Source organism: Aquarana catesbeiana, linkage group LG09 (assembly GCF_042186555.1).
Source record: "Aquarana catesbeiana isolate 2022-GZ linkage group LG09, ASM4218655v1, whole genome shotgun sequence".
Taxonomy (NCBI): Eukaryota; Metazoa; Chordata; class Amphibia; order Anura; family Ranidae; genus Aquarana; species Aquarana catesbeiana.
This window is the reverse complement of record NC_133332.1, coordinates 245220148-245247406: the sequence shown is the minus strand read 5'-3', so window position 1 is coordinate 245247406 and position 27259 is coordinate 245220148. Positions and strand designations below refer to the sequence as shown.

The following is a 27259-nucleotide window of genomic DNA, read 5'->3' as shown; positions in this document are numbered from 1 at the left end:
GGCGGGGCTGAGCGAGTACTGGGCGCCAGGGGAGGTTCTGCCAATAAGATTCTTCTCTGTGTCATCCAAGTGATGCAGTTATCGGGGTGTCAGGAAGTATTGGACCCGTGAGACAGGTGTACTGAGTGTAAGGAATGATATAAAGGGGTGTAGTGTAAAGAATGATATAAAGGGGTGTAGTGTAAAGAATGATATAAAGGGGTGTAGTGTAAAGAATGATATAAAGGGGTGTAGTGTAAAGAATGATATAAAGGGGTGCAGTGTAAGGAATGATATAAAGGGGTGCAGTGTAAGGATATAATGGTTATAAGGGGGTGCAGTATAAGGAGTGATATAAAGGGGTGCGGTGTAAGGAATGATACAAGGGGGTGCAATCTAAGAATAGAATGATATAAGGGGGTGTGACGTAAGGGTGGCATAATATAAGCGGGGTTCAGGGTACGGAGTGATAATGGGGGGAGGGGGAATAGTGTAAAATTGAAATTATATAAGGATGTGCATTGTAAAGATAGATTGATATAAGGGGGTACAGTGTAAGGATTTAATAATTTAGGGAGGGTCTTCCTACTGACCATGAATGTAAAGAGTACACTCTTCTCGCTGACCACCAATGTAAAGGAGCATTCTTCCCACTGACCTCCAATATAAGGAGCATTCTGTCCACTGACCACTAATGTAAAGGACATTCTTCCCACTGACCTCCAATGTAAAGGACATTCTTCCCACTGACCTCCAATGTAAAGGACATTCTACCTACTGACCTTCAATGTAAAGGACATTCTTCCCACTGACCTCCAATGTAAAGGACATTCTACCTACTGACCTCCAATGTAAAGGACATTCTTCCCACTGACCTCCAATGTAAAGGACATTCTTCCTACTGACCTCCAATGTAAAGGACACTCTTCCCACTGGCTACCAATGTAAAGGACATTCTTCCCACTGACCTCGAATGTAAAGGACATTCTGCCCACTGACCTCCAATGTAAAGGACATTCTTCCAACTGACCTCCAATGTAAAGGACATTCTTCCCACTGACCTCCAGTGTAAAGGACATTCCTTCTACTGACCTCCAATGTAAAGGACATTCTTCCCACTAACCACCAATAAAAATGTAATTTTTTCCCACTGGCCCCCTATGAATTAATTTCTGCAGGGTTTTCCTGAGACCTGAAAATTTATTTGAAGGGTTCCTTTGGGGTAAAAAAAGAGAATGGCTGATTTAGAAGAACAAAGACATGGCTGGTTAAAGAGGTTGTACAAATAAGTATAAAGTCCCTTCTGATGACACTTGTGGGGGTTATGTTTTATTATATGAAGCTCTCAGTTCATTATATTTAATGGGGAGCAGATGGTTTGAATAGAGAAGTGTTTATCACCTTTTTTTCAGTCAAGGCATTTTTAAAATGTTGTATAATCTTAAAGCACCACAATCTAAAATGTAAAAAACTAAACAAATAGTTTTAAATAATGCGTCAACATCCACACAGGTAGGACACCCAACATTAGAGGTGATCTATTCTTCCAAAGCAAATACATCTTTCCACACTACTACTGATTATTGCTATGTTGCTCTCCCTCATTCAGCTAATGTGACCCCAATTTTTAAGCAGGTTGTCAAGGCACCCCTGAAAAATCCTGGAGCCCCCCTTGTTGAAAAAGACTAGGTTAGAGCACCTATTGAGCAGTCCAGGAGGTCCAGAACTAAGAGCGCTGGTTGGTGGGGGATAAGAAATCCCAGGAAACCTGGTTGATTAATAGGGAAGGTCCTGCTATAAAGACAACCCATAGAGCTCTGTATCTTTAGAGCAAAATACAATAGAGGTTAAGGCATGAAGGGCCCACCAGAAAAGTAGTTTCAAGAGAGGACAAATGCGGACAAATAGCCCAAAGACTCACACTATTGAAAATGTAATAGTATATAAATGACAGAAAAAATAACCTCCACCGTACACCAATAAAAAATAACAACGTTGTCACATAAAACACACGGTCCGCATTCCCAGCCATACACCCAAACAGTCACTGCACAACCATAGGCAATATTTATAAACTAATAACCTGTCATACAGAAACGGTGGTAAGATTAACTGGGAACGCCCAAGTTGTACCTTATTCACAGCAAATGGGTTAGGGTTCTGCTACACAGTGGGGTCTTAAAAAACGGAAAGGCTTGTCTCGCTAAGGCTATGTAATCTTTACAGCTGAAAAAAAGAGATGGGTGCAACTTTGAACTGATGAGGTTGCCTGCAATATACATCTGCACAAATTGGCCAACCTCTACAGCCCCAAGATGAGGAACCCAACACTCAGCCCAACACCATAGGCAGACATTTGGATTTGGACTGACTGATTCTGGAAGAGGAGGAATATTGTAAGCTTCCCAGAAGTGGCAGCCGGATGGGTCACCTGCACCCCCCTGTTGGTCAGGCAGCGTCCCCCAGTGGCCGCAACACTTACCGCGGGCTTCCTTCCGGGCGACCGGCGTCTATCCTCCAGTGGCGGGTCTCCTCCTGGTGGCCAGCCTATGTTCATTCCGGGCGACAGATGGGCGGCCCGCTAGCTTTTCCTGCATCTCCTCTCTCCTCCCCCCCTCCTAGGTGTCCAATAGGATCCCCTGTACCCTCAGCCAATCGGGTGACGGGTCTCAGACCCACTTCCTGATTGGCCAGGAGGAGGGTCAGTGATACAATAGTGAATATTCATTCACTATGTAACACACCTGGGTGGGCTCAGAGCGCAGTTCTCTGCGCCTCAAGCCCAGCCTATTTTGAAACCGATTAGAGCCTCTGGCTCTAATCAGGTGCTTCAAAAAAAACACCCGCTATTGGAATTCATGCATCTTGCATCCTGGATAGGAGGGAGAAGCACTGGGCGGCGCTGGATAGGGGGGCGGCGCCCTTAATGGACTGGCCGCCCCTGCTTTCCAAATACAATTTTAAGTAAATATATGCTGAAAGAAGTATATAGTCTGCCACTGCAGACCTCTCATTCTGAAAATGTCAGTTGCTTGGCTCTCATGGTGATCCAGGTGGCTTCAGTTTATACACTACTGATCCAGGAGCAGTATGAACATCAGGAGCTCTTTCTTCAGTCCCCCTTGGCTGCATACTGGTCAGTGATAAAGCGTTAGTTCATCTATTCAGAAAAAAAAATAACATCGTACACCTACCCCACCTGGGTGATGAGCTGTAGATGCAGCCATCCGTGCACATTTTGGTCAGCTGGCTCTTGGCTGTAATGTGAAGGTGATCCGGTGGCTGTACATCGGTGACACCCACTTCCAGTCTCTGAACTGTCATCTCCTGGCTGACACAGCCAGCTAAGAATGTAATGAGGTGTGATCTCTGCTCAGTTACATGCTTTGGAGGGCAGGAGAGACATTGGGGTCCATAAAGAGTACTTGTCACCTGCCCAAGGCTATCACATGAGAGTTTGTAAACCCCCATGTGATAGCAGAGGTGTCAAACTCAATTTAATTGGGGGGGGGCATTATGGTTGGCCTCAAAGGGCCGGTTGTATCTTCTGTATGACTATATACAGTGCCTTGCAAAAGTATTCATCCCCCTTGGCTTTTTACCTATTTTGTTACATTACAGCCTTTAGTTCAATGTTTTTTTAATCTGAATTATAGTCTAAGTTAGTGAAGTAAAATTAGAAAAATATATACATAAAACTATTTTTCAGAAATAAAAAATGATAATTGGCATGTGCGTATGTATTTACCCCCTTTGTTATGAAGCCCATAAAAAGATTTGGTGCAACCAATTACCTTCAGAAGTCACATAATTAGTAAAATGATGTCCACCTGTGTGCAATCTAATGCCCCGTACACACGGTCGGACATTGATTGGACATTCCGACAACAAAATCCATGGATTTTTTCAGACGGATGTTGGCTCAAACTTGTCTTGCATACACACGGTCACATAAAGTTATTGGAAAATCCGATCGTTCTAAACGCGGTGACGTAAAACACGTCGGGACTATAAACGGGGCAGTAGCCAATAGCTTTCGTCTCTTAATTTATTCTGAGCATGCGTGGCACTTTGTGCATCGGATTTGTGTACACACGATCGGAATTTCCGACAACGGATTTTGTTGTCCGAAAATTTTATAGCAAGCTCTCAAACTTTGTGTGTCGGAAATTCCGATGGAAAATGTGTGATGGAGCCCACACACGGTCGGAATTTCCGACAACAAGGTCCTATCACACATTTTCTGTCGGAATATCCGACCGTGTGTACAGGGCATAAGTGTTACATGATCTGTCATTACATAGACACACCTTTTTGAAAGGCCCCAGAGGCTGCAACACCAAAGCAAGAGGCACCACTAACCAAACACTGCCATGAGGACCAAGGAACTCTACAAACAAGTAAACAAGTTTTTCAGCAGTCGGGACAGGGAAACTGGTCAGGGTTGAGGGAAAGATGGATGGTGCTAAATATAGGGATATTCTTGAGAAAAACCTGTACCACTGTGTGTGTGATTTGAGGCAAGGACGGAGGTTCACCTTCCAGCAGGATAGTGACCCCAAACACACTGCTAAAGCAATACTTGAGTGGTTTAAGGGGAATCATGTAAATGTGTTGGAATGGCCTAGTCAAAGCCCAGACCTCAATCTAGTAGAAAATCTGTGGTCAGACTTAAAGATTGCTGTTCACAAGCGCAAACCATCCAACTTGAAGGAGCTGGAGCAGTTTTTCAAGGAGGAATGGGCAAAAATCCCAGTGGTAAGATGTGGCAAGCTCATAAAGCGACTTGGAGCTGTGATATCCGCAAAAGGTGGCCCTAAAAAGTATTGACTTTAGGGGGGTGAATAGTTATGCACATTTACTTTTTCTGTTATTTTGTACTATTTGTTGTTTGCTTCATAATAAAAAAAAAAACATCTTGAAATGATGCAAACACTCAAACAACCCATGTTAATTCCTGGTTGTGAGGCAACAAAACACGAAAAATGCTAAGGGCGGTGAATACTTTTGCAAGGCACTGTAAATGTACTCTTTATCATATTAACTAATTGCCTCTGCATTTGATCATTACTGATTTTAGTAATAACTTAAAGCCGAGTTCTGTTAAAAAAAAAAAAAATCAAAGTCAGCAGCTACAAATACTGCAGCTGCTGACTTTTAATAGTCTGACACTTACCTGTCCCAGGGTCCAGCGATGCGGGGGAACGAAGCCCCGCTCCTCTCCCCCTCCTCTCTGCGGCGCCGGCATTGTAAGTGGCTTCACAGTCGGGCACCCACTGCGCATACGCGAGCCGCGCCATGAGCTGTGACTGGCCGGGCAATCATCTGGGACCTGTGACGTGTCATAGATGATTGCCGAGAGGAAGGGGGTAGAAGTAATCTCCCTTCTGGTGCCGCGGTGCGTCGGGAGGAAGTGGGAGCTGGGACCCTCTTTTCAGAGGGTCCCGGCTCCCCCCCAAAAAAATGACATGCCAAATGTGGCATGTCAGGGGGGTCACCTCTCTTAAAGCTGAAGTTCCATTTTTGGGTGGAACTCCCCTTTAAGACTTGAAGAACGGGAGCAGACCGGCACAGAGCCCGCTCACACTCCTGTAGCAGATAATACAGGTCTGAAAAGAAGGGTCGCACACTACTGGTATCATTCACAACAAGCTTTATTGGAGACTGCTCAGACAGAACATGCTTTTTAAGAACATAGGAGTGCTTTATTGAAGTCAATTATAGTACACAGCATAAATTACACAAGGTGACATGGTACAACGGCGTACAAAACCAACTAATAATCATCAGAAAAAAAAAAAAAAACAGACAAAGCGAGCCAAGCAGACAGCATAAGGTGACAATATCACAATTAACACAATAATCACATATATAAGACTATAGGCAATATATACAAAATAACATCAAGTTGTCCATACCCAGCAGAAAGGATTAGAGGCTCAATGAAGAGGGAGAGAATGATAAAATGCGCAATTGCAAATGATGGGGAAAAAGGGGGGGGGGGGGGGGGGGGGCAAGGAAGCACAACCCCACCCAACACACTCCATCCTATCGCCACACATAGAGTATTAAGAAGATATGTTAACCGGAGGTCCAAGGGGACCCTACTGTACATATGTGACACCCCAGGTCTTATGGAATAACAGCGTGTGTGTGTGTGGAAGGGGGGTGTTTATTAAGACAAGTGCATTTCCACTAATGTGCATTTTGAATGCAAACATGTTAGAAATAATCTTTGGCTCTGTTTTGCAACCACATTTTTGCATAATGGGGTGGTCAAATAAAGATTGTACGCCTGTTTTCTCAGTTGTTCCGCAACTGGGAGCAACCTGGTGAAAGTAGGATACCGGCATGAACAGAGAGATTGAAAATATACAACTGCTAAAAATGTGGGATTGTATTGTCTAATCACTGTGCCTGTGGTGCTCATGATTTATGTTTCTTTCTTACAGCTTCTAGAAATTGACCAAGGATGGAGATGGGAGCTCGTCCATGATGTCAGAAATCATCCATTTTTCAGAGGCGTCGACAGGAAAGAGTTAGAATTTGGAAAGGCCAAACCTCTGGATTACACAAGACCAGTAAGTATATGAATACCAGAGCTCTGGCACATTTAGGGTGGTAGAGGATTTAAGGAGGCAGAAGCAGAACAATTAATTTTTTATAGTATTTGCGATATCTGTATTCATTTTCATTAACCACTTGCCGACCGGGCCATAGCCGAAAGCCGGCTACAGCGCGGTTGGCTTATTCTGGGTGGGCGTCCATGGGACGTCCTTCCAGAATGTTGCTGCCGCGCGCACCCGGTAACATCCATGACCAGACCCGGCACATCACGTATCATGGTCAAAAGCCACTGATAGCGGCCATTTGCCACGTGATCGTTCCGTCAAATGATGGGGCGATCACTTGTAAACAAACCGGCATCACGTCATGACGCCGGTTCCTCCCTCCTCTCTCTGTGCCGATCGGTACAGTGCGAGGGGAGAGGGAGAGATTGCAGCAGCACTGTGGGCTGGATGTTTAGTGCCCACATCGCTGCTCAGTGCCAATAATATGCAATACTCTGCAACACTGTGCAATACTCTGCATCATTGTGCAATACTCTGCCAATACTCTGCAACACTGTGCAATACTCTGCCAATACTCTGCAACACTGTGCAATACTCTGCCAATACTCTGCAACACTGTGCAATACTCTGCCAATACTCTGCAACACTGTGCAATACTGTGCAATACTTTGCAATACTCTGCCAATACTCTGCAAAACTCTGCCAAGACTCGCCAATACTTGGCAATACTCTGCAATAAATTTTAACAGAAACAAAGAATTTTTTTTTTTTTTTTATCGAATTTTCAGTCTTTTTTTATTTATAGCGCAAAAAATAAAAAAACGAGCAGTGATTAAATACCACCAAAAGAAAGCTCTATTTATGTGAAAAAAGGGACAAAAATTTCAAATGGGTACAGTGTTGCATGATTGAGTAATTGTCATTCAAAGTGTGAGAGCACCGAAAGCTGAAAATTGGTCTGGTTAGGAAGGGGGTTTAAGTGCCCAGTGGTCAAGTGGTTAAAGTGTATGTAAACCCTTACAACAAACCCCTTTTATTTGTTCCCTTTTGGTCTGTTAAACATCCCATTGAAAGCATTTTGTTATATAGGTTCAATGTGCAAATGAAGTAGCCATTGATCCTGCTAAAAATCTAGTAACAGTGTAGCAGAGAGCAAAGGAATCTACCAGTAAGCATTGTTCCCAGTTCTTATTCCTTATATACTACAGAACACCCTCCCTATTATGTTACGAAGGTGGAGAGATGGAGAGACATTCTGTAGTTCTAGCAAACTTCCAGGTCCAGGTGACAACGCTGCTGCTCCATAGATACAGTACAGTGAGTAAGCGTTGTCACCCTAATGCCCTGTACACATGGTCGGACATTGATTGAACATTCCGACAACAAAATCCATGGATTTTTTCCGACGGATGTTGGCTCAAACTTGTCTTGCATACACACGGTCACACAAAGTTGTCGGAAAATCCGATTGTTCTGAACGCAGTGACGTAAAACACGTACGTCGGGACTATAAACGGGGCAGTAGCCAATAGCTTTCGTCTCTTCATTTATTCTAAGCATGCGTGGCACATTGTGCATCGGATTTGTGTACACACGATCGGAATTTCCGACAACGGATTTTGTTGTCGGAAAATTTTATAGCAAGCTCTCAAACTTTGTGTGTCGGGAATTCCGATGGAAAATGTGTGATGGAGCCTACACACGGTCGGAATTTCCGACAACAAGGTCCTATCACACATTTTCCGTCGGAGAATCCGACCGTGTGTACAGGGCATAAGACTGGAATTGTGCCACTTGTCTGAAAAAAATCAATGCTGGCACCGCTAATGCCGCGTACACACGAGCGGACTTTCTATCCTACTTGGTCCGGCACACTTTCCGACGGACTTTGTCCGCCAGGTGCGCCGGACTTTAAAACGGACGGACTTGCCCACACACGCCGGGACTTTCCGGCGGGCTAAGTCCGCCCGTCTTTCCGACGGACTTTCGCCGGACTTTCAGAATGAACGGACTTGCCCACACACGGACAAGTCCGTTCATTTTGAACGTGACTCAGGTGCGACGGGACTAGAAAAGGATGTCAATCTTGCCGCTTTTATCGGCGAGATTGACACCTTACTAGCCCCGTCGCGGGGCATACCAGGCCCTTAGGTCTGGTATGGATTATAAAGGGGAACCCCGCTACGCCGAAAAAACGGCGTGGGGTCCCCCTAAAATCCATACCAGACCCCGATCCGAGCACGCAGCCTGGCCGGTCAGGAAAGGGGGTGGGGACGAGCGAGCGCCCCCCCCCCTCCTGAACCGTACCAGGCCGCATGCCCTCAACATGGGGGTGGGTGCTTTGGGGGAGGGGGGCGCCCTGCGCCCCCCCCCCCAAAGCACCTTGTCCCCATGTTGATGAGGACAAGGGCCTCTTCCCGACAACCCTGGCCGTTGGTTGTCGGGGTCTGCGGGCGGGGGCTTATCGGAATCTGGGAGCCCCCTTTAATAAGGGGGCCCCCAGATCCCGGCCCCCCACCCTATGTAAAGGAGTATGGGGTACATGGTACCCCTACCCATTTACCTAGGAAAAAAGTGTAAGTAATAAAACACACTACACAGGTTTTTAAAATATTTTATTAAACAGCTCCGGGGGGGGGGATCTTCCTCCGGCTTCGGGGGTCTTCTTCCGGCTTCGGGGGTCCCTCCGCTTCATCTTCTCCCGGCGTCCGGTTGGTTCTTCTCCGCTCTCTTCTCCCGGTGTTCCTGTTCTTCGGCCGGCTCCTCTGCTGTCTTCAAGTAGCTCTCTTGCCAGCAGAGGTCCGGACTTCTGGGCTTCTGGGCTTCTGGGCTTCTCTTCCCCAGATGTTGACACGACGCTCTCTCCTGCTGGACTGCTCTCCGAGGGCTGCGTTGTGACTTATATAGGCGGAGACCCCGCCCCCTTTTGATGTCACAGTCCCTGGGCATGCTGGGACTGTGACGTTTTAGGGGGCGTGGTCAACATCACCCAGTGACCACGCCCCCTAAAACGTCACAGTCCCAGCATGCCCAGGGACTGTGACATCAAAAGGGGGCGGGGTCTCCGCCTATATAAGTCACAACGCAGCCCTCGGAGAGCAGTCCAGCAGGAGAGAGCGTCGTGTCAACATCTGGGGAAGAGAAGCCCAGAAGCCCAGAAGCCCAGAAGCCCAGAAGTCCGGACCTCTGCTGGCAAGAGAGCTACTTGAAGACAGCAGAGGAGCCGGCCGAAGAACAGGAACACCGGGAGAAGAGAGCGGAGAAGAACCAACCGGACGCCGGGAGAAGATGAAGCGGAGGGACCCCCGAAGCCGGAAGAAGACCCCCGAAGCCGGAGGAAGATCCCCCCCCCGGAGCTGTTTAATAAAATATTTTAAAAACCTGTGTAGTGTGTTTTATTACTTACACTTTTTTCCTAGGTAAATGGGTAGGGGTACCATGTACCCCATACTCCTTTACATAGGGTGGGGGGCCGGGATCTGGGGGCCCCCTTATTAAAGGGGGCTCCCAGATTCCGATAAGCCCCCGCCCGCAGACCCCGACAACCAACGGCCAGGGTTGTCGGGAAGAGGCCCTTGTCCTCATCAACATGGGGACAAGGTGCTTTGGGGGGGGGGGGGGGGCGCAGGGCGCCCCCCTCCCCCAAAGCACCCACCCCCATGTTGAGGGCATGCGGCCTGGTACGGTTCAGGAGGGGGGGGCGCTCGCTCGTCCCCACCCCCTTTCCTGACCGGCCAGGCTGCGTGCTCGGATCGGGGTCTGGTATGGATTTTAGGGGGGACCCCACGCCGTTTTTTTCGGCGTAGGGGCTTCCCTTTATAATCCATACCAGACCTAAGGGCCTGGTATGCCCCGCGCTCGCCGCAATAGGAAAATGTGTTTTTCCTATTGCAGCGAGCGTGAGATGCAATACCCTGCCCTCGTGTTGTATCTGGTCCGTCGGACCAGCCTACACACGAGCGGGCTTTCCGTCGGACCAGCACACACACGAGCGGACTTTCCGCCCGAAACTGAGTCCGGCGGAAAGATTTAGAACTTTCTTCAAATCTAGGTCCGGCGGGCTTTTGGGAAAAAGTCCGCCGGAAAAGTCCGCCGGTGCCTACACACGGGCGGATTGTCCGGCACACTCTGGTCCGCCGGACCAAGTATGCCGGAAAGTCCGACCGTGTGTACGCGGCATAAGACTTGTAAGCTGGAAATATAATAGCCAACCAAGATGTGAGAGCATTCTCTGTATTGATCTGTGAGTTTGATGTATGTCTTTTTCTCTTTACAGCGTCTGAAGACTCGAAAAGATTATTTTAAACTGGAAGATGTTATGTCTTCTGAACCAAGTTCGCCAATTCCGTCAGAGGAGCAGGAGATCTTTTCCAGATTTTCCTTCGAAAGCCAGAGACTGGGGATGGGAATGTCATCAGACTCAAGTGTCATCATGGTGGAAGAAACCTCAGCCTTTTCATTATGTGGCGATTCATTTTCACGGAGCCTGGATGAGGATCAGGGATCACCACCCAACAAACGCCTGGTCTGATCCACAGCCTGGAAAAACCAAGCTCCTCCTCCAGACTCCTTCTATTTATATATTATAAAGTACAAAGTGACACTTCATTCATGTCACCGCAAAGCAGTGCAGTGCATTACAATGCTGTACTGACATGGGTTGCATTTTTTCAGCGTTTTTTAAAGCATTTTTATGTGCGTTTTGGAGCATTTTTTGTATTTATTAATATTTATGTGTGTATATATTTATGAATACTTATGTAGTATTTCATATTTACCTATTGTGTGTGTTTATGTGTGCATTTATTCATTAATATTAGGTAGTATTTAATATTTACCTATTGTGTGTGTTTATGTGTGCATTTATTCATTAATATTTATGTAGTATTTAATATTTACCTATTGTGTGTGTTTAGGTGTGCATTTATTCATTAAAATTTACGTAATATTTAATAGTTACTTATTGTGTGCATTTATTCATTAATATTAGGTAGCATTTAATATTTACCTATTGTGTGTGTTTAGGTGTGCATTTATTCATTATTATTTACATAGTATTTAAAAGTTACTTATTGTGTGTGTTTAGGTGTGCATAGATGTATTAATATTTATGCAGAAAAATGCTCAAGAACAGGTGTAACTGGCTGTTCATTTCTATCAGGGTTCGCACATTAAAATCAAAAATCCAGAGAGTATCCGATCGCCTGCGGGGGTCAGGCAGGAATTGTTTTCTTGTAGCTAAGGGTTTTCGCCTTCCTCTGGATCATGCTAGCCCTTATCAACATTGATTAATTAGCTATTTCTTCCCTAAATAAAAAATTCATCAAAAATAAATTATTGCTAGTTCTGTCTTTTTATTTTTACTACTTGTTAATTGGTGTTTTTAGAAAAGTTGTGGGATAAGGGGAATCTCTTGGCATATTGAACTTTTACATCAACCCTTGTTTAGAGCAGTGATTTGCTATCTGTCCCATTTGGTGGGAAGCACCATAGAGTATAATCTCCATTTCAGATAGAAATCTTGGTCTGGAGCTGAAGATACTTTCTGTCTTTCATGGACTCAAGAGGACAGGGAACTTTTGGCCTGGGAAGCAAACATAGCCAACCAGTTGGGACAGATTTCTGTGGGCTAATAAAAGTGTATCATGCAAAGGGAGCCATGGTGTTGCATAGATTGGTGGGCATAGTAAAGGGGGGATGTACCTACAGAACATGGCTTATTGTGGCACACCTTCCTATGGTAATGGTTCTCACATAACGGTCAAGACACATCTGTGCTCTGGTCACCTCAGTTGCTGGTTTTCCAGGGATCACCTCCAAACACACACATTGGGCAGCATTAATTTTATTAGTCAAAGCGCAATCTGAACCCCCCACCTCTTGACACTTGATCATAAAGTTTGACCAAAAGGTAAGTGGAAACGTAACTTGATAGCTGAACACCATGGGACTGTACACCTCATTAACAACCATCATACCATAAACAACATACCCAGGGCCGTCTTTAATATTGATTGGACCCCGGGCAAACATTTTCTTGGGCCCCCCATGCAATTTTGCTTTCTACCTGCTTTGAGACATACAATAAATAGCAGCTAGACTCAAAATCAGTTTACTGAATCAGATCAGGCAGCAATTGCAAGTGGTTACCAGCATATCATTACCGCTTACTAACTGGTTGCTAGAGGTTACAGCACACATTACAGCTCACTGATTAGTTGCTAGAGGTTACAGCACATGATTTCTGCTTATTGGTTGATTTCTAGAGGTTACTGCACATCATTACTGCTCATTGATTGGTTGCTAGAAGCTACAGCACATCATCTCCTCACTGCCTGCACACCACGGACTGGGGTAGTGAGCAGACCCATCAATAGACATAAAACACCAAGGGATCCTAGAACTTCTGGGATCAGTGGCAGTGCTGGAGGCAGGGGAGGGTGTAATCAATGGCAATGCTGATTTTTTTTTACCGACTACCAATATAAAGAGGAGTTTCAACACTGGCCACCAATGTAATAGGGGTTTACACTGACCATTAATGTCATAGGGGTTTACACTGACCATTAATGTAATAGGGGTTTACAATGACCACTAATGTAATAGAAACATTCACAGTAACCACCAATGTAAGGAGGGATTTACACTGATTACCAATGTAAGGGGAACATTCACACTGGCCACTAGTGTGAATGAAAGGATTCTCCACCAAGCCCCAATGTAATGAGAAGATTTACACTGATCACCAATGTAACTGAGACATTAGCCTACGTTCACATTTATGTGTGTCTAGAACGCATGCAAAATCGCTTTTCTGACACCACAGAAACGTGCTGCCCTTTAGCAGATACACAGCAGTGCCATCAATTGTTAATGACACCCTCAGGCATCTGCTGACATGTGCTGTGGCACCGTGTGATTTTGAAAAAGATTTAGGGACTTTCTTATGCATTTCTAGCACACAGAGCAGCCCATTGAAATGAATGGGCTGCCCTACGTGCGACCTGCATCTTTATCCACCCTGTCAGTACACCTTTGCAACCTAAAACCCCTGCTAACCTCTGCACCCCAAACCTCCCCATCCATTCCGCTCCAATCCTCCCCCCACTTTAACTCTGCCTGCCTCCTCTGCTCATCTTTGCACCCACCTTCCTTACCTCTATACATCCCCTCCTTGCTTCCTTGCTTACCTATGCACCCAAACTGTAATTCCTTCTCTGCATACCTTTGCACCCCCCCCCCCCCCCCCCCCCACACCAATTGCTTACATTTGCAGAACAGGCTGATGTTGGGCTGAATGACCACAGTTGCAGGCAGGACTTTCAGCCCCTTTATCTCCTTAGTGGGCAGCATTCAGTATAGGTGATGGTGGATATGACCTCAGGGGGGTATGATATACATATGATGTCACATTTATTTACATATTGCGTCCGCCACTATTTACATATGAATGCAAATGCTATTTACATATTAATGCCACCACTATTTACATATCAATGTAGGTTATTTACATGTAAACACAGGGTCTGCAGGAGAGTTATATGTACACAACAATAGGGGCAGAGCAGCATTAGTAGCAGCATGTCACACAGCACAGGACTAAAACTTCAAAGAACAAGGGAATTTAAACCAGAAAAGTTGGCAAATATGATGCAGCAGCTTTGGGCCCCACAACAATGACAGGGCCCAGGGCAGCTGCCCCTTTTGCCCTGCCTTAAAGACGTCCCTGAACATACCAAAATAAAAAAATGTTTTAACGCGCCCTGTCCCGCTAAGCTCACGTGCAGAAGCGAACGCTTACGTGAGTAGCGCCACATATGAATACGGTGTTCAAACCACACGTGAGGTATCACCACGATCATTAGAGTAAGAGCAATAATTCTAGATCTTCTCTGTAACTCAAAACATGCAACCTGTAGAATTTTTTTAAACATCGCCTATGGAGATTTTTTTAAGGGTAAAAGTTTGTCGCCATTCCACGAGTGGGCGCAATTTTGAAGCGTGACATGTTGGGTATCAATTTTAAAAAATTGGGCTAGCTTTACTGTTTGTAAAGTTTGTAAAGTGTGCTTGTAAGACCACTGCGCAAATACGGTGTGACAGAAAGTATTGCAATGACCGTCATTTTATTTTCTAGGGTGAGTAATTTTCTAGCAAAAATAAAACTGATTTTAACTTGTAAACAAGAAGTTTGAAAAATAGGCCCGGTCCTTAAGTGGTTAAATAACAAACATGTTATACTTACCTGCTCTGTGCAATGGTTTTGCACAGAGCAGCCCTGATCCTCCTTGCTGTGGGGGCACCTGAGCAGGCTCGCTCCCAAGCCAATGCCTCTGCGTGTCCATTTAACCATCTCAATACAGTGCACTTTCACCCCCTTCCTGCCCAGGCCATTTTTCAGCTTTCAGCGCTGTCACACTTTGTATGACAATTGCGCGGTCAAGCAAAACTGTACCCAAATGAAATTTTTATTATTTTTTTCCCCACAAATAGAGCTTTCTTTTAGTGGTACTTGATCACCTCTGCGGTTTTAATTTTTTGCGCTATAAACAAAAGAAGAGCGACAATTTTGAAAAAAAACACAATATTTTTTACTTTTTGCTATAATAAATATCCAAACTTTTTTTTAAACAATTTTTTTCCTCAGTTTAGGCGGATATGTATTCTACATATTTTTGGTAAAAAAAAATAAAAAAAAAAAAAAAAATCGCAATAAGCGTATATTGATTGGTTTGCGTAAAAATTATAGCGTCTACAAAATAGGGGATAGATTTATTGCATTTTTATTTATTTATTTATTTTTACAAGTAATGCCAGCAATCTGCGATTTTTATCATGACTGCGATATTGTGGCGGACATATCGGACACTTTTGACACATTTTTGAGACCGTTCACATTTATACAGCGATCCGTGCTATAAAAATGCACTCATAACTGTATAAATGTGACTGGCAGGGAAGGGGTTAACACTAGCGGGTGATCGAGGGGTTAATTATGTTGCTAGGGAGTGTTTCAGAGGCCCCTTTCACACTGGAGCGGTTTTCAGGCGGTATTGCGCTAAAAATACCGCCTGAAAACCGCCCCTAAACAGCCTCCGCTGTTTGTTCAGTGTGAAAGCCCGAGGGCTTTCACACTGAAGCGGTGCGCTCGCAGGACGGTAAAAAAAGTCCTGCGAGCCGCTTCTTTGAAGCGGGGAAGGAGCGGTGTATTCACCGCTCCTGCCCATTGAAATCAATGGGACAGCGCGGCTATAGCCGCGCTGTACGAGCGGATTTAACCCTTTTTCGGCCGCCAGCGGGGGTTAAAACCGAACCGCTAGCGGCCGAATACCGCTGCAAGAACGACGGTACAGCAGCGCTAAAAATAGCGCTGTTGTACCGCCGACGCCCCCACCGCCCCAGTGTGAAAGGGGCCTAACTGAAGGGGGAGGGGACTCACAAGGGGAGGAGACCGATCGGTGTTGCTCTATACTGAGAACACACATCGGTCTCCTCTCCTCTCTGACAGGACGTGGATCTGTGTGTTTACACACACAGATTCACGGTCCTGCCGTGTTACCGGACATCGCGGCCGCCGGCCACAGTGACACGGTGGGCGCGCGCGATTGCCGCCGGCGGTGCACGCTCCCTGGTGGGCAGGGAAGGCGAGGGCGTCATATGACGCCCTCCCAGAACGAGAGCCGCGCTGCCCGGCCGTCATATGGCAGGCGGCAAGCGGTTAAACATGGAGCTGCTACTCGGCCCCACTCCTCTCTCTTCTTATTAGGTCACTGGCTGTGATTGTCTCAGCCAATGAGGAGGGGGAGTCCCCAAAGATCTCAGGCTCTCGTGAACATAGATGGATCGAGAGGTGGCTCAGGTGATTATTAGGGGGGGGGCTGTGGTGGGAGATGCACACAGGTTTTTTACCTTCATGCATAGACTGGTACAAAACCTTGAGCTTTTAGAACCACTTTAACCTGTTCCCCTGAGCTGTACACATATATGCAGCCGCTGGGTGGGTTGGGCTTTAACGTGGAGTGGCTACATATAAGTGTCCATAGGTATTGCTTTTCTGAGCTGAGAGGATGCTCACTGCACGCTCCCAGTACAGTCAATGCAACCCCAATTCCAAAAGAGTGAAGACACTATACATAAATACAGAATGCAGCCTCATAAACCCATATTGTATTCACAATAGAAAACATCAAATGTTTAAACTGAGAAAATGTACCATTTTAAGGAAAAAAAAATGGACGCTCCCAGCGCAGTAAATAAAATGTCACGGAAAGCTACTGATGCATACTTGCAATCGGGCGCTTCAGATCATGTGACTACTGTGACCACTGTAACAGTCAATCACAGCGGTCACAAGGTCAGAATGCCCACCTCCATCTCCTGGCATTTAAATTCTCTTAAAGTGCCAGGGGGACGGTGGGGGAAAGGGGTTAAAAAGAGGGGTGAGTAAACACAACCTGTGCCTATTCACTATGTACACTGCACAAATATGCCACTGTCTTGTACCCACAAAATACTGCTAAACAGTGTCAGGAAATACACCAGCATCAGTATAAGGAAAAAATGACCCCGTAAATAGTAGTGTCACTGGAAGAAAAAAAAAGCCACTGTGTCTGTGCCAGTGGGAAAAGTAAAACAAATCATACAAGGAAATGTCAGTTGATGGTGGAGACAGGAATGACAAAGGAGAGCAGCTGATGGTGGAGGATGTACAGAGAGGGCAGTTGATGGTAGAGATAGGCAGTAAAGAAGGGGCAGTTGTTCACAGGGACAGGCAGTACAGGAGGCAGTTGATAGTCTCAGTCTTTTCCCCCAGTGTGACCCCTGCATAGACCTTGTCCATGATGCCCCTGCCATTGGTATCAGATAAGAAGACCATTCCCAAGCTCTGGGGCTTCTCTCTCTCCTCTGTTCTGATTCAAGTGTCCAGGAAGGTGGGGGTAGCACTAAAGTCCGTGGCTGCCGATGCTGCCAATCACATTGCCCAATCATGGTGTGAGGAATAGGGGCAGGGAGGGGAGGAAGAGGGATCAAAGATCTTAGCAACCATGCCGGGGCCGAGTAGCTCCAGAACCTTAAAAGGACTGCCAGCCAGGGTTACGATCTGGGCCACAGGCTACAATTGGGACACTACCGGGTACACTTTCTATCTTGGGACAGACTACTGAAAGCCAAGACTAGCTCCAGAATCTATGGATGTCTGGGGACCCTTTATTAGATGGACATCCAGAAACATAGGTGTATTAAAGATGCACTTTCTGTTAGTAGGGTCAAAGTCATAGCAGCATTCTCCAACATCAAGCCATTGATACCATCTCCTCTCTCCCACCAGCAGAAAGCCAGTTCAAAATGACAATAGAAATAACATATACCTGTGCTCAAATCCTATGTTTAAGCTGGCCAACTGCATCAAAGTAATCACTCTCTGGCCATTCCATACTCTGCTCTTCAATATGCAAATGCTTCAGTGGATATAGTGTCAATATGGGGCAGATAAACACAAGTTGTAGGATTGCAGCTGATGGTTTATATATATATATATATATATGTTGTGGACATTCATAAGTCAGGAAATGGATACAAGAAAATGCAAAGGCTTTACCAATGCCTAGAAGCACAGTGACGTCTATTATTAAGACGTGAAAGGTATTCGGTACAACACAGACCCTCCCTGGATCAGGACATCGCTCCAAACTGGATGAAAGAGCAAGGAGGAAACTGGTCAGAGAGGCTTCCATGAGGCCTACAGCAACTCTGAATTTATAACAGAGTGGTCCTTGTGTGCGTGTGATAACAATATCATAAATTCTCCACAAATGTGGATTGTAGGAGAGGGTTGCAAGAAAAAAGCCACTCCTCAAGAAGGGTCACATGCAATCACAACTGAGCGTTGCCAAAACGCACCTTGAAGATCCTGAGGCCACATAGAAAAAGGTGTTCTGGTCAGATAGACTAAAATTTAATTTGGCCTCAATACCAAATAATATGTCTGGTGGAAATCCAAATCAGCTCAGCATCCTAATAACACTATTCCTACAGTAAAGCATGGAGGTGGTAATATCCTGTTATGGGGATGTTTGCAGCAGGGACTGGAGCACTTGTCATGATAAAATTAAAAATGGATGGGACAAAATACTGTCAAATTCTTGAGGAAAATCTGCTGCCCTTTGCCAGAAAGTTGTCCATTGGAAGGTTTACATTCCAACATGACAATGACCCAAAGCGACGTCACCCATAGACTTACTATGGGGCTTCTGTTGTCGGCTGCCTTCTCTGCACCTGCCTCCACAGATGGAAAAATAAAAATTGATTTCTTCTTTACAGGGTTAGATAGGTTGCAGGGATTTTAGTGTTAGGGTGGACTTCTCCTTTAATAAGTCTGTAGAATGTATATTCGAGAACACAGATATTTGTTTACATGTACAATATAATTTATCAATTTTCAGCACATTCAACATTTTCCAATAACACAAAACAAAAGTCAAACAAATACCAAATTTATTGAGACAAACAAAACTTAACACTTATCAACAGTCGTTGAGGAGTTTTTTTCCTGGCCCACTCGGCATCCCAATGCAATGCCAAGGACCAAACACAAAGCACAGATTTAGGAAAGATTGCAGAATAAATCGCAAGCAGTTGTTTTATTTTTATTGAACTGAAAATTTGGAAGTAATTTCAAATAACAAAAATGTGGTCCCACGGTTCGTATTGAAGATGATCTTCCTTTATGATTGGTATGTTAAGCGAGGAAGGCATTGATTGATTGGCTGCTCAGCATTAAACCACATGTAACATTTGGTATTTCAGCTGCGATACCATTTTTATTGATCATCAAGCTAGCCCCAAACAAGAGGATTTGACTGGCTACTTCAATACCTTTAAATGTCCAACATTTGGGTCTTTAGCATTCCATTTTTAATAAACAGAAGGTGTCATATTATTAGGTAACAAAGGGGTTATCTTCTTTTGCAGTTTCTCATATTGTTGCTTGCATGAAGTCCAATCCTAATGGCAAAAAATGTACTGACCAACTGCAATACCAGATTACAGCTGCAGGGGGAGTCACAAATGGAATCTGTAACTGTAGTTCCAAGTCCTGTAGAAGTTAACCCGTCAGTTTATATTTAGATGTAAAATGAATAACTTTGCCTACCAGCAGTTACTATTTCATTAACCAAGAAGCCATTTCTGTATACCGAGGGCACCTTGTCGCTAGGCCTCCCCATCTTTGACGGTAAACCCTGCTCCTATGTGTCAGTACGAGTGCTGTCCCTGCTTAGTGACATAGGATAATCAGAGAAGTCAGGCCCCTAGTGACACACAAAGATGGTTTTACAGAGTGGTGGTGTCAGCTCTTAAGTGAGCCATACATTTCTCTTGTTTAATCCCACATTCTGAAGGCGAAATTCTTTAACTGTATGGCCAACTTTAGGCAAGAAGCAGTTCATGCTAGCACATAAAATGTATCCTCTTGCCTGGGATGGCCTTTAATTAGAAAACAACTTTAAAGAGAACCTGTCACGTAAAAAAGTTCTGTACAAACATTATTTTCAAAAGAGGCGCAAGTTAGCAGTAAGTGCCTGGAGTTCCCAGCAATCTTTTGTGTGCTACCAAGGAGTCCCCTAGACCCAAAGACAGGCCTTAACTTCAGACCAGGCTGAGAGCTTTGGTTCCCCCCAGTCACAATTATTCAATGAAGTCAGGATGAGCTGCCATTTGAGTAATAAGACATAGGCCTCAAAGCTGGATATGAACCCAAAGCTTATGTGGGAGGGGGGCAACTCAGGTTAAATATACATATAAAAAAAAGGGAGAGTTGTGGCACCTTGCATGGTCTACCTTCAGAAAACCATATTAGCTTAGGGGCGGTTTGAACATAATGGGATGATGGGTGTTTCTAAGCCCAAAAACAAAAATGTAAGATATTGCAGCTCACGAGTCCTTCGATGTGGCGATGTAGTACGGGTCTATAATCATAATTAATTTTAGTTATTGATTTACAAGAAACTTAGTAATAGTTTTATGTTGGTGTATACTTGAGGTGATTGTAGCCGTATGTTGGTGTAGAAGTAGTCACTTCTATCAATATACATCATGCTTAATGCATGAGACATCTGTTTCATTATGCTACGGGAAGTTGGGAACCTTTGATCTTTTCTTTTCACCAGTTGAAGCTATTGGTTTTCCCTGCCATATATTACTGGGAGGCCAGGGATTGAGTTTTTGAGTTCTGATTCAGGACTGAAGAAGAGAAAGTCTGAATCAAGTTGACTGTCGCCTCCAGGTATCTCATTTCTAATGAGATTGTGACTCCCCTGGATTGAATGCTGTATTTATCTGTATTTCATCATCTGTAATACATCTTTAATCAAAGCTAAGTACATCTCTTTTATTACTATACTACCTGTGTGTTGTTTTAATCATTGTACTTACTTCCACATATCTGAAGGGTAAATACATGAATGAACCTGTCAATAAATGAATAAATGTAACACGGAAATGTAACTCCTTGTTACAGGCGACTACATTCATTTTTTTTTTACGTGTTTTTTTTCCCCCTTTAATTTTTACCCAGTGATCCTGCCAAGAACATTGCCTGCCCTGTACTGTATGTGTGAAGGAGCAGTATTGTACCCCTAGGACAGAACTACAGATTACCTACCTCTCTCCTTTTATCCATAACAGGGTGGAAGAGCTCTGCATTTAGCTGGGAATAAAATGTAACTGATAACAGTCAGCAAAGGACGTTATCAGCTCACTAGATTTCTGGTAGGATCACAAAATACTTTTCAGTGGTATATTTAACAGACCAAAAAGATGCAAATAAGAGAAGTTCTTTGTTAGTGCTTACATACAGTATGCTTCAAGTAGGCTGTGAATAAATCTGCTGACCAATACAAATCCTGCTGTGTATAGACTGGATCACACTGAATTGTTTCCCAATCATGTATAATTGCAATAAGTACTTTGCCATGCTGTTTGGAATATTGCCCTTCCCTACTCTATTTTATTTTTATTTCTTTTATGGATATGCAAAGGAAACACTCTAAAATGACACAAAAAGCAGCAAATTGATTGAAAAAAGATTTTAGAATGAACATTCATAGGAAAATTCTCTGTACATTCAATTACTTGACGAATGTTGTTTGAAAGCGCTTCAAAATTTTGTTTGCTTTTAAACTGATTGTAAAGTCCTGTTTTAAAAAAAAACTAAAATAACAAACATGTTATACTTACCTGCTCTGTTACAGTGGATTTGCACAGAGAAGCCCTGATCCTCCTCTTCTCTAGTCCCTCTTCGGCTATCCTGGCCCCTCCCTCCTGCCGAGTGCCCCCACAAGAAGCAGCTTGCTAAGGGGGCACCTGAGCCAAGATGCAGCTCCGTCTGTCCATTCAGACGCAGAGCTGTGGTTCAGCCCCGCCCCTTCTCTCTCCTGATTGACAGGAGTGGAAGCCAATGGCGCTGCTGCTGTGTCTCAGCCAATCAGGGAGAATCTGGATGGCTAAGACACTAGTGAACATCGCTGGATAGAGATGGGGCTCAGGTAAGTATTAGGGGGGCTGCTGCACATAGAAGGCTTTTTATCTTCATGCATAGAATGCACTAAGATAAAAAAATCATCTGCCCTTACAACCACTTTAACATTTAATAAATGGACTTTCCCGAATGAGCACCACAGACTCTGTTAGGAATTAGAGAAAAGTTTTCCATCCCGCTCCCTTAAATTTTCTTGTCACTGCGTTAAAAAAAATAAAACAAAAAAAACGTCAATTTGACCCCACTAACAATTTAAAAGATCGAACGAACATTCTTAAAACAAAAAAAAATTGACTAAAATGCTACTAGTGTAGGGCCAGCTTAAAAAGCAACAAGGATTGGAGACTCCACAGTAGACAACTGAGCTCAGAGTCGGAAAGCTAAACTTTTCATTAAGCATCATGGATACCAACAAGCATTCGCTGAGTGAATAGTTGAAAAATCATTTATATCAAATACTTTAATAATTAAAGTGTTACTGAACCCAGGACCCTGCATTCACTATATCTGGTCTTCCACAGTACACAGAACATGGAAATGCAATTATTTTAGTAAATATAAACAGCTAAATACCTTTTCTCATCAGAGGTATATAGCAGTCTTGTGACTTCTATCAGTGTCTGGTTAAAGGTTGTGGGAGGAGTCTTCGTTCTCCCCTGATTGTCCTATGAGGCTGCAGGACCCCTGACTCTCTGGACAGCGCTGATTGGCCTCTTGCTGATCACACGCACCCACCCAAGAAAAAAAAATTCTCTAGCAATACGCACCAAACTGAGCATGTGCAGAGTGCCTCCAAGGCTCTGTACTAGCAGGAGATGGATTGGGGGCTGTGGAAGAAGGGGAGGATCAGAGAAGACAGGATCAAACAGCCTTTTTTACACAACGCGGAGGATTAACCCCTTAGGTTCCACAGTGAGTATAACAAGCATGTTTTACTCCATATACAGACTCATTTTTCTGTTGTGGGTTTAGTAACACTTTAATCCAGCTTGTTCTGCATACTTCCACTGAACCAGCACAATAGCCAAGCAACTAGCATTTTTAGACACAAATCAGTAGAAGCAATTTTCTCATGACAGGTTTACTTTAAAGGGTAAGTTCACCTTTATAGAAAAATCTGTAAGGTGAACTAACACAGGACCCCCATCTCACCCCCCCCCCCCCCAGTCCCGCTGATCTCCCATTCCGAGCCCTGCTATAACCGCCTTATGGCTCCGGGGCTTAGAAATCCCCGTAGCTTAATCTCTTTAAAGCAAAAAGCACATAAGAATATAGCAGTAAACTATCGCAGTAAACTAAGCATTTGACACAGTTCCCCACAAACGTTTACTGTACAAAGTAAGGTCCGTTGGCATGGACCATAGGGTGAGTACATGGATTGAAAACTGGCTACAAGGGTGAGTTCAGAGGGTGGTGATAAATGGGAAATACTCGGAATGGTCAAGGGTGGATGGTGGGGTCCCCCAGGGTTCTGTGCTGGGACCAATTCTATTTAATTTGTTCATAAACGACCTGGAGGATTTGGTATGCAGTTCTCTGTATTTGCGGACGATACTAAGCTAAGCAGGGCAACAACTTCTCCGCAGGATGTGCAAACCTTGCAAAAAGATCTGAACAAATGGATGGGGTGGGCAACTACATGGCAAATGAGGTTTAAATGTAGAAAAGCTTCAATGTGTTAATGAATTTAAATCTGCTAGTACATCAAACACTTCCACCCTCCCAGATTAAATGCTTACTAAACCCTGGACCCTGCATTCGCTATATCTGGTCTCCCACAGTACACAGAACATGGAAATGTAATAGTTTTAGAAAACAAACTGCTAAATTCCTTTTCTCATCAGTAGTATATCACAGTGTGACTTCTATCAGTGTCTGATTAAAGCTTGTAGGAGGAGTTTTCATTCTTCTCTGCCTGTCCTATAAGCCTGCATGACCCCCAGACTTTGTCTGGACAGTGCTGATTGGCCCTGTGCTGATCACATGCTCCCACAAAAAGAATTAAAAAAAAAAAAAAAAAAAAAAACACCTCTCTAGCAATACACACCAAACTGAGCATGTGCAGAGTACCCACAAGGCTCTGTTCTATCAGCAGATGGATTGGGGACAGGATCAAAACAGCCTTTTTGCACAATGCGGAGGAGTAACCCCTTAAGTCCCACAGTGAGTATAACAAGCATGCTTTACTGCATATACAGACAGATTTTACAGTTATGGGTTTAGTAACACTTTAACAATGCTGCCGACCAAAGGTGCCCCCGATGCTCCTTCATCCAGAGTGAAGGCACTCTAATTATTATTATTAGCCAGATCACTGGGGGAAAAAGCCTAAAAAAAGAAAACGAATGTAGCCGCCATGTCTAATGATCAGTAAGCTGCAATAAATAACATTTTTGGTTTTGGGTTTAATATCGCTTTAACATTACCTTCCAACAAATGTGAATGTCTCTTCCACTTGCTTTCTCCCGGACATTTTGTCCTTTAACAATGCAAATGTTCTTTAATCTCGAAGAGGACTAAAGGAGTAGCCTGAGGATTATCCATCCCGCCTGTCTTCTTCCTAGTAATTAGTGCCCTTGTGCTCTGATTGTTTTGTGCCTGTAGAATGGCAAATTGATTCTTAGCTGCACTGAAACTGTTTAAACAGAAGGACAATTCATGGATTTAGGCCTAAGCTTTAATGGCTACATAGCAGCTCAGTCGTGTTAATAAATGTGCCTGCAATTCATTTCTGCGCTCACCAATTAATCATTCACAGAAGGAACAAATGCCTCCCTATGGTGTGAGCTACACAGCAGCAATTAACTGCACATAATCGCACAAATCTTTAGTTGCAAGCAATTAACCACAGCTACTTGCTATAGTGTAGGTTATGCCAAAGCTAAACATTTGTTCACTTACTAACAATCAAACCAGAAGTAGCACGGCTGAGCTACTAAAAAAGGCATGTACAGCTTACACCTTTCAAGTGGATTAATACAGGAATTTGATCGGCTGCTTGTCTCCACGTTGTGCCAGGGCCATACTGTGTTTCCAGCTGTCCAGTTAAATCACATAGATAAGAAAGATGCTACAAAATCAAGTTTTATAATCTCTAAATACATTCCCTTATAGAAATCAAGGCGACAGATTCTGCGAAAGTCCAGTAAACAGGTCTCCAGGAAACCATTACTACACCAAGTGTGCCCACATGTCATTTGTAGCAGTTATTGGCCAGGCTATCATGTCGGGGGGGTCGTACTCCAACTACCACCCACATTGCCCGATTCTGAAAAAGACTACAAGGCTTTCAAATGATACAAGATAACAGAAAAGGTGATAAAACACGTAAAATAAACTGGGCAATACACAATCTCAATAAAATCAATTTGTTTCTCTTATGAAAACGCAATATGAAATTCAAAGAAAGAAACACTTAGTGGCTTAGGCCCAAGAGCCCGAGCAATGAGGCAGCTTTCATGCACCATGGTCTTTCCCTTGAGTAACTGGGTGGTACAATTCTCATTAGTCATCCAACACGTGGCATACAAGGATGAGCACTTCAGGGTTCTGAACAGGTTTTCACAAAGCCGCTCCAAGGCCAGAAATGTGTCTAGTGCATTGGCTGGTCATGAAGGCCACAGCAGAGGCACGTGGGAGAGCACGGCAAGTCCCGGCCATATGCCTGTAGAATGATCCTTCAATTAGGAGTGTACAAGGCATGCTTAACATGGTAACACTTCACCAAATATGTCTGTCCATGTAACACATGTAGAAGGTAGCTGACCTGTCCTCCGATAAACTCGGATCAGCGGTAACTGCATTGGTGATCCCGTGAGCCTGGTGGAGTGAAGTGTCCAGGTCACCGTAGTGCAAAGTCATGGTCAGCCATAAAGGAAACCTGGATCCCCTGGGGCTGAGGGCCTGTGCACACACTCATTTGGAATCCTGAAGCTCCTTGGCTTTTTTCAAGATAGGCAGCACATCTCCATCAGACAGGGGGTAATCCTGCGGAGAAGAAAAGTGCATTAAAAGGTCAGGGTGGAGGTTTAGCAGTAATCTTCAGCAGATTCTCAGGGAGAGGGAAAGAGGAGGAGGAAAGAAGAAGAGAGAGAGAGAGACGGAGGAGGATACATGAGATAAGGGAAAAGAGAGAGAGAGAGAGAGAGAGAGAGAGAGAGAGAGAGAGAGAAAGAGAGAAAGAGAGAGAAAGAGAGAGAAAGAGGGAGAGGGAGAGAGAGAGAGAAAAAGAAAGAGAGAAAAGGGGGAGGAGGAAAGAGAGAGACAGAAGGAGGAGGAGGAGGAAAGAGAGAAACGGAGGAGAAAATAGAGAGGAGGAGGAGAAGAGAGGAGGAGGAGGAGGAGAAGAGAGGAGGAGGAGGAGGAGAAGAGAGGAGGAGGAAAGAGAGAGGAGGAGGAGGAGGAGAGGAGGAGGAGGAAAGAGAGAGGAGGAGGAAAGAGAGAGGAGGAGGAGGAGGAAAGAGAGAGGAGGAGAGAGGAAGAGGAGGAGGAGAGACAGAGGAAAAGGAGGAGGAAAGAGAGAGACGGAGGAGGAGAGAGACAGAGGAAGAGCAGGAGGAAAGAAAGAGACGGAGAAAGAGGAGGAAAGAGAGAGACGGAGGAGGAGAGGAAAGAGAGAGACAGAGGAGGAGGAAAGAGAGAGACAGAGAGGAGGAAAAGAGAGAGACAGAGGAGGAGGAAAGAGAGAGAGACAGAGGAGGAGGAAAGAGAGAGAGACAGGGGAGGAGGAAAGAGAGAGAGACAGGGGAGGAGGAAAGAGAGAGAGACAGGGAGGAGGAAAGAGAGAGAGACAGGGGAGGAGAAAAGAGAGAGAGACGGGAGGAGGAAAGAGAGAGAGACAGGGGAGGAGGAAAGAGAGAGACAGAGGAGGAAAGAGAGAGAGACAGGGGAGGAGGAAGAGAGAGAGACAGGGGAGGAGGAAAGAGAGAGACAGGGAGGAGGAAAGAGAGAGACAGAGGAGGAGGAAAGAGAGAGACAGAGGAGGAGGAAAGAGAGAGAGACAGGGGAGGAGGAAAGAGAGAGAGACAGGGGAGAGGAAAGAGAGAGACAGAGGAGGAGGAAAGAGAGAGACAGAGGAGGAGGAAAGAGAGAGACAGAGAGGAGGAAAGAGAGAGACAGAGGAGGAGGAAAGAGAGAGACAGAGGAGGAGGAAAGAGCAAAGAGGGAGTGG

General features: G+C 44.7%; 1 protein-coding gene and 1 long non-coding RNA gene across 2 annotated transcripts in view; one reads left to right on the top strand and one right to left on the bottom strand.

Annotated features, from left to right (window-relative positions):
- Window positions 1-9: 9 nt before the first annotated feature.
- Window positions 10-11738, top strand: LOC141108469 (uncharacterized). The gene is made up of 3 exons (XR_012236071.1): window positions 10-127; window positions 6432-6560; window positions 10828-11738. It is a non-coding gene; the product is annotated as an uncharacterized lncRNA (long non-coding RNA).
- A 7291-nt stretch (window positions 11739-19029) lies between these two features.
- The window catches only part of TBC1D13 (TBC1 domain family member 13), a 43738-nt gene continuing 35508 nt past the window's right edge, over window positions 19030-27259 (bottom strand). Inside the window, exon 12 of the mRNA XM_073600090.1 lies at window positions 19030-26076. Coding sequence (XP_073456191.1) covers window positions 26005-26076 — 72 coding nt within the window. The 3' untranslated portion in view covers window positions 19030-26004. The remainder of the gene's footprint in view (window positions 26077-27259) is intronic.